The sequence below is a fragment of the Tympanuchus pallidicinctus genome, unplaced genomic scaffold, assembly GCF_026119805.1.
Source record: "Tympanuchus pallidicinctus isolate F22 unplaced genomic scaffold, pur_lepc_1.0 scaffold8, whole genome shotgun sequence".
NCBI classification, from domain to species: Eukaryota; Metazoa; Chordata; class Aves; order Galliformes; family Phasianidae; genus Tympanuchus; species Tympanuchus pallidicinctus.
Window position 1 is genome coordinate 17,503,028 of NW_026294802.1, and position 14,428 is coordinate 17,517,455.

The following is a 14,428-nucleotide window of genomic DNA, read 5'->3' on the forward strand; positions in this document are numbered from 1 at the left end:
GTTGTCAAGGGCTTAAAACAGATTGAAAAGGAGCACAAAAAAAAAAAAAAAAAAAAAAAGTCATTCGTTACCATCTACATCAATCTGTTTTTATAACTATCTGGCCTTTGAAAGAAACATCCTTAAAACACTTCCCCCAACTGCAAGATTGCCTGACTTCACTGTAAAGGCTTTCAGGTGTTTAATAGCTAAAAGGCAGCCATGCTTAAGCATAGCCACATGGGCTTCACTGTGGAAGAGCAGTGACTGAAACCCACAGACAGCTAAAATACCAGGGAGGTTTTATTCTTCGTAGGTTCAGAATCAATCTATGGTTTATCTGAATCAATCTTTCTGCTCGTTTCTCACAACAGTAAGCAAATAACTAACTACAGTAAGTACACTTAGCCAGACTCATGTGGAACATTTATCCTTCTGGACGTTATTTCTAAGCTTCTTAGATGGTATCTGTATCACTGTGTGTCTTGGCAATACCATAATCTGTTGTTTGGTGTCTCCTAGAACTTCTATTTAACATTCATTCTCACTATGAGAAAGGCCTTCTTGGGTGTCTTCTCGTCAAATCCTTATAAAAAAAAAATTATCTAGTTCATGACACTGGAGCTACTTTCGTTTGTCTGTTTTTGTAGTGGATTTGCCCACAGAGTGAAAGGATGGGTTGACAGTTCATCTAAACTGCAAATAAATAGGCTTTCAAATGTTAGCCCTGTAGGCTCTTACGAATGAGACTGGAATGTAATCAATGTAATGCAGAATGGCAGGTGTTGTAGCATATTGAGGTGATGTGTCTTCGTGACCCAGAAAGAAAGGTACTCAGTAAACTCACAAGTTCATAAAGACCACCTTGACCATGCACTCTCAGAGGAAAAAATCCAGAATATGAACTAAACCATAACTTCAGTGATACAGTTCTAAAAGCATGAAATAATGCAAAGCTTTTGGCCTCCTGCTAAGTCATTCTGGTGCTTGGTTACCATCACAGCTGGGAAGTTATATCTATGCTCTGAAATGTTTTTCACTAACTTCACATTGTTCTAACTGTATGTAAGAATGACATTCTCAGTCCCTTTAATGGCCCTTCACTGTGCTTTAAAATGATAACAGCATCACAAAGTGTTTCTGAACATCTGCTCCTCACTTACCTGCATGCATGTAGATATTTCCAAGCCAGGTGTAGGTTATCTGGATGAGATCCTGCTAGGAAGTCAGACTGTAGTATGCAGCTCTAGGAAGGATGTAAATTTCATCTGAGAAGCTGAGCACATTTCTGTATAACTAATCCTCTCTAATCAGTTATGTTCCTCATGGTGTTCATGAAAGTTGTGACTGATGGCTGTTGGCATGCTCCAAGTATGTGTTTTTATAATTTGTTGAACTGTGTCTTACATGTTAGGAATTGCCAGGATGACATGAATTGCATCAAAAAGTCTGTTTTCAAGGATATTTGACAGCACCTAGATTCAGGATTAGTAATTCAGAGTAACGAATGTAATATATTTGTGGAGATTTTTCTATGCTGTATTTTGACTTAACATGGAATAAATGTATGTACTGAAAAAATAAATACAGATGTACAGTACATTCCTTACCAAAAACATCTATGTTTTTTCAGTAGTGTTTGGAAGTTGAAATAGTGTTTTGAGTAACACTTTGTTTTAAAAGTATTTTTTTATTTTAAAATGTATAAAGTATTGGTAACTTCACATACATTCTATTTTTATTCACAGATAATGCACCTCAGGTAGCAGTTACTGCACCAGGATCTGGTAGCCATAGAAACAGCTCTACAGGTCCAACGCCAGACTGCTCTCCTCCATCACCAGACACTGCTCTTAAAAACATAGTAAAAGTTATACGTCCTCAGGTAGGTGATCACCAGAAGCGTCCTGTTAGTTCTATTTTTCATTATAAAAGCAGAATATGATGCACGTATTCTATGAAGATATTGTCACTAAACACATATTTACAGATCAAAGATAGATAAGCAGAATACAAAATATTTCTGTACTTAGGAAACTGTTTTTATAACAGTACAATAGAGAATATTTTATGAATGGGCTCAACAGTGTACATGTCTATTAGTAAATTACTCTAGCATTAGACAATTAAATCTTTATGTAACATTCTCTATTTTTATGTACTACTGGTTTTCTTCCAAGGTTATGTTCTATTTTTTGAACATTAATAACACATTATGTTTTCAGGTTTTCTTCTATCTCCATTTACATGATCTGATATATTTTATACTTTCTTGACTTCACCTACCTTCTTATGTTGCATTATTTCTCAACTTTCACACATCATAACTATAAACATTTTAATGTATTTGTAAACAGTGTGCTTTAGCATATTGATATCAGGGTGCCGCCTTGTAGCTCTTTAAGGAGTACAGTATCTTAAGAAAAGCAGGTCAGGTAGGCATTTGGAGCAGAGGAGTGGTGACATTTTTTATAGTCTATGGTCCCTAGTGAGATCATAGTGTAAAAAAATTCTCCCTACTGCACTGTAATAGCATTTTGTTTTGTGTTAAGGTAGAAGAGAAGCTGTCCATGTGTCTCAATTTGGAAGTTTTAATATTTCTCTGGCGTATCTTGGGCCTCATCTATGAGCTGTCTTTGAAATTAGTGGAACTTAGAACTGGATTCAGATGGCAATAACCCGCATGGAAGAGTTTATTTTAGAATCACAAGATCATGTAACAGCATAGGTCAGTCAGAAGAGATCTCAGGGTACCCTAATTAGTTACCCTAATTAAAAAGATCTGCCAAATTGAGCTCTGACATCTAGCCACCAAGTTGTAAAACGCTGTTGATGTGAATCTTTAGAAAAAAAAAAAAGACTTCTCTCCTACCCATTTCTGTGTTCAGATGCATTTTCATTGCTGATCTGATCACTGCTGCTGGGCCACTTTGATACTAGTGGATCTAGGTTTTGCCTGATCAGTATGTTGCTGCACCTTACGTGAGAAGCAAGCTGATGGATATGTGGTTTCTTTATAAGAATTGTGTAGAGTTGATTGCTTTGGTACTGCACAAGTGTACATGTTACAGTGGTGGAGGTGGAACTTCTTTCAGTGCTCATTGGAGCACACAGTTCAGAAAATAAAAGGTAATTGCTGTGTGTACCTGCCATTTCTCTCTGAGGAGTCATTAGCTAGCTTCCTGTGGCTGACAATATCAATGCACAATAATTCTAACCACTGGCTGGTGCAGACTGTTCCTCTGTGACACTGAAGTAGTTTGGGTTCCACATCCTGGTTTAAATCTAGACTGCAGGGGGTCTAAAATAACAGCTTCATCTTCTTTTCTCTTTTTATAGTTCTAGTTTTGTTTGTTCCCATAGTCTGTCTGTCCCTCCCACCCTACATCAGTACAGTACTAATACCCCTCCTTTCCTTTAAGCTGTTTTTTATAGTAGGTGGCAAGCAAACAGAAAGGTATTGGAATAGTGTTGGAACAAGCTGTAGTGTGATAGCTTATTGAAAATAGCAATTAAAAAGCTGTTTCCATCATGATATTGCCAACAGATGGACCCAGAACACTGAATGGTGATGTTCTCCTGTTAGTTAACTCTGAATGGATTCAGCAGATTCTGGGGAGCTATGTCCAAATTTAAATAATACTATTTACTGACTCCCAGTATTCTCATCACTCTGCAGAACAAAAGCTAGCTGTGCAGTGTCTATGCTCAGACCAGTCACTAATCTCTCTATCTTGTGAGTCTACTGCCTGTGCAGAAAACGACAGGACTCACGTCGGCTGGTGCTTAATGTAAGCTGTAAATCTGTATGCTTATATGAATAGAAGTTGAATGCACTACAGCATTCAAATCCCTTGATTTTTCATCCTTCTTTGCGTGTTTTCTGGTCATTTCTTCAGTGTTCTGAATATTCTCCTTTTTTTTGTTCAGTTTATCTAATCTCAGCCCTAAAGATATCAACTCAAATAATGTCAACGAAATATGATGTTTGCAAACAATTAATGTTAATTTACCTACAGTATTTCATTCCTTTATTCAATGCCTTTTGCATTGTTTTACCTGGAAGGCTCTTTGTAGGATAATGTAATGAGTTTCTACTCTTGATTGACCTCTCACCACTCATGTAAAACCACGATATACAATACATACAAAATCACTAGTTAACTGTTGTCTGTCAGAATCTTTACACATTTCTAGCAAAATAAACAGATTTTAAATAGATGCAAAACAAGGACAATATACATTTACAAAACAGCTGTCAGTCCTTTCTCCTTACTCATTTTTCTCATGCACTCAGCACAGGAAAGTGATAGTGAGTTGGCCAGTGAAAGGCAGAATGGGTTACTAGCACCAGCTAGCTTTGCACTGGGCAGGCTTTCGTAGCTTGTATGAAACTGCCAGCGGAGGTTTGTCCTTCAACTTTTATTGTTATTTTCATTTATAGACTCGCAAATATATTTTTCTTCACAGAGGGTTGTACATGTAATATTACCCCCTGAGAAAAAGCAGCATGTTAACTACTCTGTGTGGTATGTGTAAGCAGCTGCAGGAAGGACCAAAGGTTCCTGCCTCCCAGCAGTAAATTGAGGGCAGATGGGTGACAGAGAGCTGAAAAAGATAAACCTGGCAAGCTGGGCTTGGAGACAGTGGTATGGGCCACGTTTTTCCCCTGCTTTATTTGGCCAGGCACAAAAGAGGATGTGCCAGATCATATGGTGGTAGATATTTTTTAAAATTCTCTCTGTTTACTTTTGTTTATAGACCCTTGAAATATCTGTGCAAATCTACTGCAAAAAAATTGATATCTTCTCATTCTGGTGGTGCTGAAATGAGTAAACAAAGAAACAAATAGACAAATACTGCTCTCAAGTAGTCTTAAAAACTAAAAGAAAACAAAGAAGGAAGAGATCTATTGTCAATCCATTAAGATGTGGTTAGTGTTCATGTGTTCATGACTGAAGATAGAACAGTCATAAAATTATTTTATCTCATGATACTGAGTACCAAAAAAACCAATACGTGGTTGGAATTACCTCACAGGATGAATTTTCCTTTTTCTCTATTTTACTACAGAATTAGTGGGTAGAAGATGTATAGATCCATAAGAGGATATTATCAAAAAATTTCCTTAGAGCATAAAGGATAATGTGTGAATACTTAGTAAAACTTTAAACAAAATCTTATTGAAAAGATGCATTGCAAAGTACCTCCTTTGACACATGACTATAAAACACAATTCTATTTATATTATTTTAATTAGAGCTGAGCTAATATGAAAACATAAACATAACTATCCAATACAGAGTTCTAATGAAAATAGCAAGCAGCGTATGTGATTACATTAAATCACTGTTCAACAATGTACAAAAGCAGAGGACTAAATGAAGGCACAAGAATGGTTGGACTGGACGATCTTGTAGGTCTTTTTCAAATCTTGATGATTCTGTGAAGAATACTCTGTTGTAAGGGATATTATTCTTTGAAAATATCACTTCAACATGCATCCATTTTCTTGGTTGAAGCTGGCTCTATACCTGGAAGAATTGTCTTGGTTCAGTTTCCTATTTCAGCGTAAATAGAAATGATACAGAATAACTGGACATTTTTCATATCTGAATTTGTAATGTTCAGAGTTGGTGAAACATTGAGTGTAAAGATCATTTGAATACTGAATGATAGATATGTTCTTTGACGCTAGTGAATTAAATAGCGTCAGAAGTCTCAGAACTCTTGAATTCAAATAATCTATACTGTTAAATTCTTAACATAATCTCTGTACAGCTATGGTCCTGTATAATTCTCTCTCTTGGGCCTAGTTTGAAATTTCAGTGGGTGAAGGTCCACTCCCAATAGGCAGTTTTTCTCTTCGAAGACCCTGCTCTGAACGTTAATTTTCATAGATGGGTGTGAACTAATCTCTGCCAATTGCCTTTCTCTAGTAAATATAATGTTTGGAGAAAGTAATACATTCAAAACCTCAAAGCTTAAAGCCTTATTCGTAGTTCTGTGGTAGGTTCCAATCAGATTCATAGCATTTCTCTTTGTTTCAGTATAGTACTGGGTAGTTTTGAGCACCTTAGTTACTGAATAATCTTTTATCATCATCAGAAAATAGGCCGCATTTTCACACATGCATGCCTTCTGTAGCATGCAACCTAAAAAGCAGTCAGCACCTGACCCTGTGAAATCTGTAATATGCAAATGTAGTGACATAAGCAATTTTCATGGTCTGTAGGTCAAAATGGGATATTGCTAACAGCTGAAAACTAAGTTGGTTTTTTGGTTCTTTGTTTTGTTTTTTTTGTTTTTTTTTTTTTTAAAGAATGCAACATCCATTTTCCAACTGCTTAAGTGAAAATAACATTTTCTTATCTTTGAAAGCTGGAAAGCTTTTATAGCTGAGGAGTAAGACATTCCTATTATGTATCATATTTATTTTTCACAATTTGGAGCTTATTTCAAGAAATGTTCTCCCAGGACAGGAATAACAGTCTGTCAAAGAAGGAAACCACTGCAAAGGTGTTACGGTTTTTATTGTTGGAACTGATACATCTCACAGTGCATTGCTGCAACGTGTTTGCAATTAAACTGAATGTAGAAAACATGGTAAATGAGAACTGGGAAAAGAACCATTCTTCCCCTTATTCATTCCTAATCTTATTTGTCATCTGAGATAAGACTGCAGGTGGAAGGTGGAAGTGCCTTCACTAATAGAGTCCAGTAAAAGACGTCTAAAGGAGGAGCATAGTGTAACACACCCAGGGGAGATCAGAAACATAGGAATAGAAAGCACTGTACTTGCATGTTATCAAATCATATCAAATGACTTTCTAACCACAGTCTAGAGAAAAAAGGTGCTTGCTAGTGTCATCCTTGAGTGTGTCGCTGACAATGAGATAATCAAGGTGTGCTGACCATGAGATCATTGTGAAGTACGCAATTACTGCTCATGCTGGATGAAAATTGTATTATTCCTGAAACTGAAAATCAGCCTAACAATTTTCTAGAACTTTCATAATGCCATTAAAAACTATCCTAGTTTCAAACTGCCTTATGCTATTGATAGAGAATTTACAATAATAGGAATAAAAAAAGCACAAGAGTAGTGAAACCACTTTTTAAAATTATTATTATTTATTCTCATGGCTTTATAAGCTCCCTGTTGTGGCTGCTTGGGATGTATTTGTTGCCAGTCGCTATGTAATTTCTGCATTCTGCTCTTAGACTAAGTTAAGATTTTGAGAAATAAAAGCAAGAATGTAAAGATGAGTGTTGAAACTGCCTATATTTTATTTTAATTGTACTTGGAATTTAAGATGAAATTTTATGAAGTTAACAGAAGACTAGATTATCTTGTTTAAAAGGCAGAGCATCTTCAGCTTACTTAACATGGTATTTTGAGACTTGACAGAATAACTGATTCTGGAGTCTGGTTCAGTGCATTCTTTCACTTGTAGACTACATACATTAATCAAATCCAGATCCATTGTAATTTCCAGATTTTACACTTTCAAGGTACTTGATGATCTTATTTCAGATTCTATAAACCAAGTGACTTTTGACAGCATCAGTGAATGAATCAAGCCTGCTGATTTATGCAGATCAGAACTGAAGTACTTAGAGGCAGAAAAAAGTGAAGAAGCCATCTTTTTCACAGGCTTTTAGCAAGAAAATTATTAATTTATGAGATTTAATGAAGTATATATGAAATCTTTACAGAAGCAGAGATTGGAAAGATAAGGGTTTGAAGTGTGGACTGTTTAATATGGTCATGGCCAGAGGGTTGTGGTCAATGGCTGCATGTTCAGGTGAAGGTTTATAACAAGTGGTTTCCCACAGCAGGAGTCCATTTTGGGACTGGTGCTCCTCAACATCTTTATCAGTTACCAAGTCTGTGGGACTGAGTGCACTTGCAGGAAGTTTACTGATGACACAAGCTGAGTGGTGCAGTTGATACAACATAAGGGAGGGATGTCATCCAAAGGGGCCTGGGAAAGCTTGAGAAAAGGGCCCATGTGAACCTAAGAGGATTCAGCAAGCCCAAGTGCAAGGTGTTGCCCTTTGATCAGAGCAATCCCGGGTACATGCACACGCTGGGAGAAAAATTCATGGAGAGCAGCTCTGTGGAAAAGGACTTCTGGTGGATGAAAAGATTGACAGTACTTACAAGGAGCTTATAATCAAGAGGGAGACTTACTTTTTACGCTGCCTGATAGGGCAAAGGAAAATAATTTTAAAATAAAAGAGAGGAGGCTGAGATTAGATATAAGAAGGAAATGAGTGTGTGGAAAGAGAATAGTGTCTGAATCAAAGAAGAAAGATGAGAAAAGGAAGATTTCTGAGGTGGTACTGAGTCGATCAAAGAATCAGGTAAACGGAACCATCTGGGCAGGTACCAAAGTTAGAGATTCATGTGGCTACGTGGCCATATTAACATAGTTCTACATATATGAGATGAGCCTGGTGGAAAGGGCTATATCCTCTTACTTTATTTAGTATGTCTATATTTTACATGTTACCTAGAATTTGAAAATGTGAATTCAGTTCTCTATTCTATCATACATTCTCTCCCTGGTATAAACCAGTTGAAACCAATTTTTACATTATGTCAGGCAGATGAAATTTAGCAGGAACAGTGCAGAATTTCCTCAGGCTTTTTGGTTCACAATGATTTAATGAATCACACATCTGTCATTTGATAGAGTTCTGTACCCTGTTTCAGCATCTGTAAAATGGATTGTTTAATTCTACTATAATGAAGAAGAATATTATCAGAAGTAGTTCTGTGAAGACTGTGATGGAACTCTGTAGGCAAATTCCAGATAAGAGAAGGTGGAGTTGCAAGCTTGTATTGTAGAGTAGTTCAAAGTTTGAGAAATGTCCTTTTCCTGAATGTTTTGAGAAATACTTGAATGTTCCTTTGCATCTTCACAGTGATGCTTGCAAGTCTAACAGAATTTGCATGTAACTTCCTACTTGTACATTTAGTAGAAAGGTAAATGAGAATGTATATTTTGATGCCATTTGTGTTTTGCAGTTGTACAATCAATGAATATATGGATGTTACAATTAAGAAATATACAAGAAAGTTAGGCTAAACAAGTTATCACTCTAAAGAAGAATGGATAGAAAGCTTACCCTTGTTCTGGGCACACTGAGAAAACTACAAGGGAAGCAATCTGCAAAATAAATCCTTCCTCTGTGGCAAGTCAGCTCTTAAATGGGTCTAGGAGAGGTGGAGCCAGGTTCCACCCCTTCCGGTAGCGCAGGAGAATTGCCTTCACCTGTGCTCCCAGGGCTGACTCCATTCCTTGCCTTGGGTGGTCAATCAGAGGTTCAGGCCGTGATTCAGCAGTGTTCAAAGTGGCATCTTACATTGATTACATTTACTACTGACTTAACATGAAAATATTCCTATTGGACCCGATTTTAAATTCTTTTGTTGCTCTGTCTTCCAGTATTTTTATTGATTTATTTTTGCTTTTGTATTGACAATGTCTTTGTCAATGGATATGCTTTTTAGACTTATCTAGTGGTTTCTATGTTTGTATTAGGACAATACTGACAAAAATAGAGACCATACAGCCCAAAATAATATAGGAAGAATTTTGTATCACCCAGGTCAGCAGATGGTTGCATGTTAACTTGAAGAAATAGAAAACATATTTCTAGTTTCTATAATTATCTTTGAAAACTGCTGTAGACTTATTTTATATCACAAACCCATGTCTCCAGAGAAAATCATGACTGTTTATTAATGGATATATTGTTTAGAAGTTATGAGCACTTGCATTCTAAAATGAGCTGTAAAACAAGGTTCAGAACAGTTTTTTGTTTATTTTTTTTTTTCCCCAGAGACTTACACAGGTGTTCCTGTCAGAGATTTTAAAGTTGTTACAATATCATGTAGTACTACAATAAGGTGTAGTGAAACACGTGATGAGCGATAAGTTAGCAGAAGGCTATAGAATACATCAGATGCTGCCATTTCGCTGCTGAGAAAAAGGCAGTGTTTGGAAACCTGAATAGAAAAAGACCTGAGCAGTTGTTTGTGCAGCTGCTTGGGAAAGCTGGGCCACCACTCTGTATAGCAGCTGTCTTTGTTAAGGAATAACCAGGTTCCTGCACGTCACATTAATGGAGGTGACGCCTTTTCAAATCAGAAGCTGAATTCCCGCAAAATCACAGATGCCAGTGCTTAGGAAAAGGCAAGCAAAAGTTTTCTAAGTGATCATAGACCTTTTTATCTTTCAGAATTAATTAGGGCACTGATGTGTTTGTTGTCAAGAAAGTGTGCAGTTAAGGTTTAATTAATACATACGAATATTTTTGGACTGATCTGAGAGTTGTTTTGGCGTAGGTCCCAAACAATGACTTTTAACCACGTTGTTTGGTATTGGAATCTATCCAGTCCACCAAACTCTCTCATGAAATTACTAGCCCTTGGAGTCTTTTTTTTTTTTTTTTTTTTTTAAGAAAAAGCTATTTTTAATTATTAAAGAATGTAAATCCCTTCAGTAGACAATAGATGTGTCCCAGATGAATGCCCATATTTACCCTTTGCAATTTTTTATCACTTTTAACAAGACATAGTTAATTTGCTTTGTGCCCAGCACACCTTAAGCAAACAATATTATACAAATCTGTTTTTTTCTTGTCTGATATTTTAATAGGAAGTATAAATTTTTAGTGAAAATAGTCTCATTTTGTATTTATAACATAAGCATTGGAGGTCTCATAACCTAAAAATGATGTAGAGCATGAACAAAACTGAAAATTGCTCCACTGTAATAGACTACATTATAATAGGTAGTTCTAAGTAAGAAATGGTGATCAGCTTCATTGTCCAAGGACGACTGCTCCCAGGACAGTAATTTAGTCTTGACATTAATAAGTAGCAAATTCTTGACCTTTACAAATATTTAGACCTATTAAACCTAGCATGTTAAAATGAGAAGAGTTAAAGGTCCCTTTACTTTTTTCTCTATTTATTTGTTTCCAGTTTTAGGTACCTTGGGCAGCAATTCCCAACATATATTTTACCCTGCACAACAGTGAAAAGTATATAGACAACTGTAGCTTGGGATGCAGGACTATTTCAGAGAAGGCATTTAATGTTTCATGTCATTGAACCTAAAACAGAAAGGAGCATAATGAGGGTAGAATATTTTGTATGTGAAGCCAGAACAGTGCTGCAGATTAGCAACAGACTATTTAGCAAATAATCGGTGGTCTGTGGCTTATAGTCTATAACTTAGAGCACTAAGGTTATATCTATATTAATAAGTAGTGCAGTGCAATGGGAGCAGATCTGTGGAGTGAATAATTTATTCCTGACCTGATATTCCAACTGAATATATTTCATGGGTTTTACTTTGGACTAGCATTAGCTTGGTCTTTTTGTCAAAAGGCCATAGCAAAATGGAGCACCTTTCACTAAATTCTTGGGTGTACCTTATGGCATAGTTCCAGCCTGAGTTTGTTGTGCTCAAAAACTGTTCTGGAACATGAAGTAAAACCAGTTCAGAGGTTTGCTTCAAAAGTATATGCTTGATATGAACTAGTAAAGAGGTATTTCATGAAATTTCATTAAGAAAGTTTGATTCCCCTTTTTTTAGCTAGTATTTCTCTGCTAATCTTACAGACATTTCAGTCTTTGAATACGTCAGGCAACTCTTTATAAAGTGAATAAATAAAAGAGGGTTGCTTTTGAGTGATGAGTGCCAGGTATTATTTTGGAAATCTCTTTATACAATTGTAAGTAGACTCGTTGTTTTGCAAGATACATCCAGTAACACAGCTGGTGAAGAGCTCCCTTTCTTAGCAAATGATGATTGCAGTTATTGTATGCAAGGTTGTAAAACTTTATTTGATTTTGAATTTAATTGATTAGAATTAAAACATGCTATAAAAGATAAATCCAAATTTTGGAAAGTAACGGCCTTTCATACGAACTTATTGTTACAAGTATAGCCTTTGGGCCAAAGAAAAATCATAAAAAGAGAGAAACCCTATGTAAATGTATTAAATTAACATTAAATTAATAAAAATAATGCATAAAGTCTGTATTTTTTTTACTCCAAACTTCTGTTTTTCTTATAGCCCAAGCAGCGCACATCAATAGTATCTTCTCTGGAATTTCACCGAACAAATCACAGCCATGACTATTTTGAAATCAACTCATCCATTGCTTCTCCAAGTTTTATTTCTACTCCTACAATCAGTCCAGCTAACTATTCCTTTGGATCTCTGGAAGACAGTGCTGAAGAGAGAGAACTTCCAGGTATAGAAAGTTTACTTTGTGTATCATCAGAGGTTTATAAAATGATAGATCTGTGTGTTTAAGCTGGAATTGCTTTGTCTTCAGTAGCAAAATACATTTATTATAAATACACAGAATTATTCCTTAAGTTTTTATGTTGCTCAGCAAAGGGGTTTCATTTAACATGACTGATAATATAAAAATATTTTTATTGCTGTGCATTGGATTTTGAATAAACCTAAGTTTATCTTACAGCAATGCAAAGAATTTAGCTAATGTCTGTTTGGAAATTACATTGATTCAGGTCAGCATATTCTAATATGAATTTAAATTGGAAAAATGAAATAGAAATCTTGATGTAGCCATCAATTAAGATGGAGAAACAAAGATTTCTAAGTAGCCTGGCACTGTTTCTGCAAATTAATGGGATTAATTACAGCAGAACTTAAATATCTTTACTCCAATGGTATGAATTGCATAGAGTCATAATGTAATTGGAACTATGAGGGTTTGATCTATATAGTGAGATTTACATAATGAAAACATTTTAAAAAGCCTTAAAATCATTTCCTCACCATGGAACAAAACTTCAGGAGCAAGCATGAATAAAGCATTCGTTTAGCTACTTCTGTCCCTTCAAGTTTCACATGCAAGTTGCTTTATTTAGGTTAAACCTGTAGCAGAATACTACAGTGTTTGGGAATGTTTGTGTATTGAAACAAATGTCTTTGACAGCTAGTTTTCATGACCTGCAGATAAAGTTGTCTCTTTTAAAGGAATGCTGTATTTAAGATATGAATAAAAGTAGATCACTAAAAGGAAAAATAAATGTAAATACAGAGATTCACTACGAATTTACCAGTAGGCTTATGACTAATGGTCTTCAAATGGGGTGAATCCTATACATTTCTGGTTGATAGCATTGAAAATTTAAAAAGTGGAAAAATTGTTGCTTTTAAATGATCATAAAAATTAAATTACATAGTTAAAGAAAAATAATACTTTATTATGAAAGATTCATTTTGAAATAAGCTAAGAATGAGAAATCCAATCTGATGACAGTGAAAGAGTTAAAAGTCAGAAAGTTTTTCTAGTTCTTTTCTCAAACTGGCTGAGACATTATCTTTGAAAGTAAAAGAGTGCACCTATTTTACTAGTAATAGCAAGACTTTTCAAGCCTAAATGGAAATAATTAAATGGTATCTAGGCTTGTTTGGTTCTAGCTTTTTTGGGCTATGTTGTTATTTCTGCTTGAAATTTTCTTCAGTGATCATCATTTTATTTGAATGATACTAGATATATCCTGATGTTTAAAAACAAAGTTAAGAAAACAGAACAAAAACTCACTGCAGTCAGATAAGGAACTTTTCCAGATTTTTGCTATTGCACAGTTCCATTTAATTTCTTCATAATATCTGGATTTGTTTTCATTTTGTCTCATTTGGTTATATTTACAATGGATTGCACATAGTAAGTTCTAATCACTGTGTTTCATTTGCTCTGATACCGGAATTATCTCATGCTTATTAGAACTGTAAGTTTCTAATTTGTGGATAATTTGATTTATGGATTGAGTAGAAGCTGCTTTTCCTCTTGTGTTTCTCTCTAGAATGTTAAGGGAAAAAAAAGGAATATGACTGGTTCTGAAATTCTGGGTATCTTTTATAAGTTTTTCTCGGGTACAGTTTACTATAAGTAAATAATATAATTTACCAGAAATAAATGAAATAATTATAGTAAAATTTTACCCCCCAGTTCCTCATCCACAGACTGCTTATAACCTAGAACATATAATATGTATCACAGATCTGACACAATCTTAGTCAGAACGAAAAGACTAAAATTTTATATTGCTGATCTTTAAGGTCTTTTCAACTCCTTAAATGATAAATAATGCTGTAATTCTTCAGGAGGCAAAGGATGTGCATGATGTGCATGTGTAAAGACAATTGCACAATCCAGAAAGAACAGATCTATATTGTCTCTCCTGGAAAAGTTGCTGAGGTGTTACTCTCACCTGGACTGATAAAAGCTGAACTTTGAATAATGATGCTCAGCAAGCAGTGGCAGATGAAGTGCTTTGCTACTGCTTTTTTTAAGTAGCCATGGTTTCAGTGAAAAAGTTTCTCGTTTCTTTTCATATCTACAGTGGTAATTACATTTCCTCACATTTCTTGATTATAATTC

At 35.3% G+C, this 14,428-nt stretch overlaps 1 protein-coding gene across 9 annotated transcripts in view; it reads left to right on the forward strand.

Annotated features, from left to right (window-relative positions):
• ANKS1B (ankyrin repeat and sterile alpha motif domain containing 1B) overlaps window positions 1-14,428 on the forward strand; it is a 403,660-nt gene that overhangs the window by 135,103 nt on the left and 254,129 nt on the right. For all 9 annotated transcript variants that reach the window (XM_052667844.1, XM_052667843.1, XM_052667851.1 and 6 more), the window contains exons 11-12: window positions 1,728-1,864; window positions 12,082-12,262. In XM_052667844.1, coding sequence (XP_052523804.1) covers window positions 1,728-1,864; window positions 12,082-12,262 — 318 coding nt within the window. The remainder of the gene's footprint in view (window positions 1-1,727; window positions 1,865-12,081; window positions 12,263-14,428) is intronic.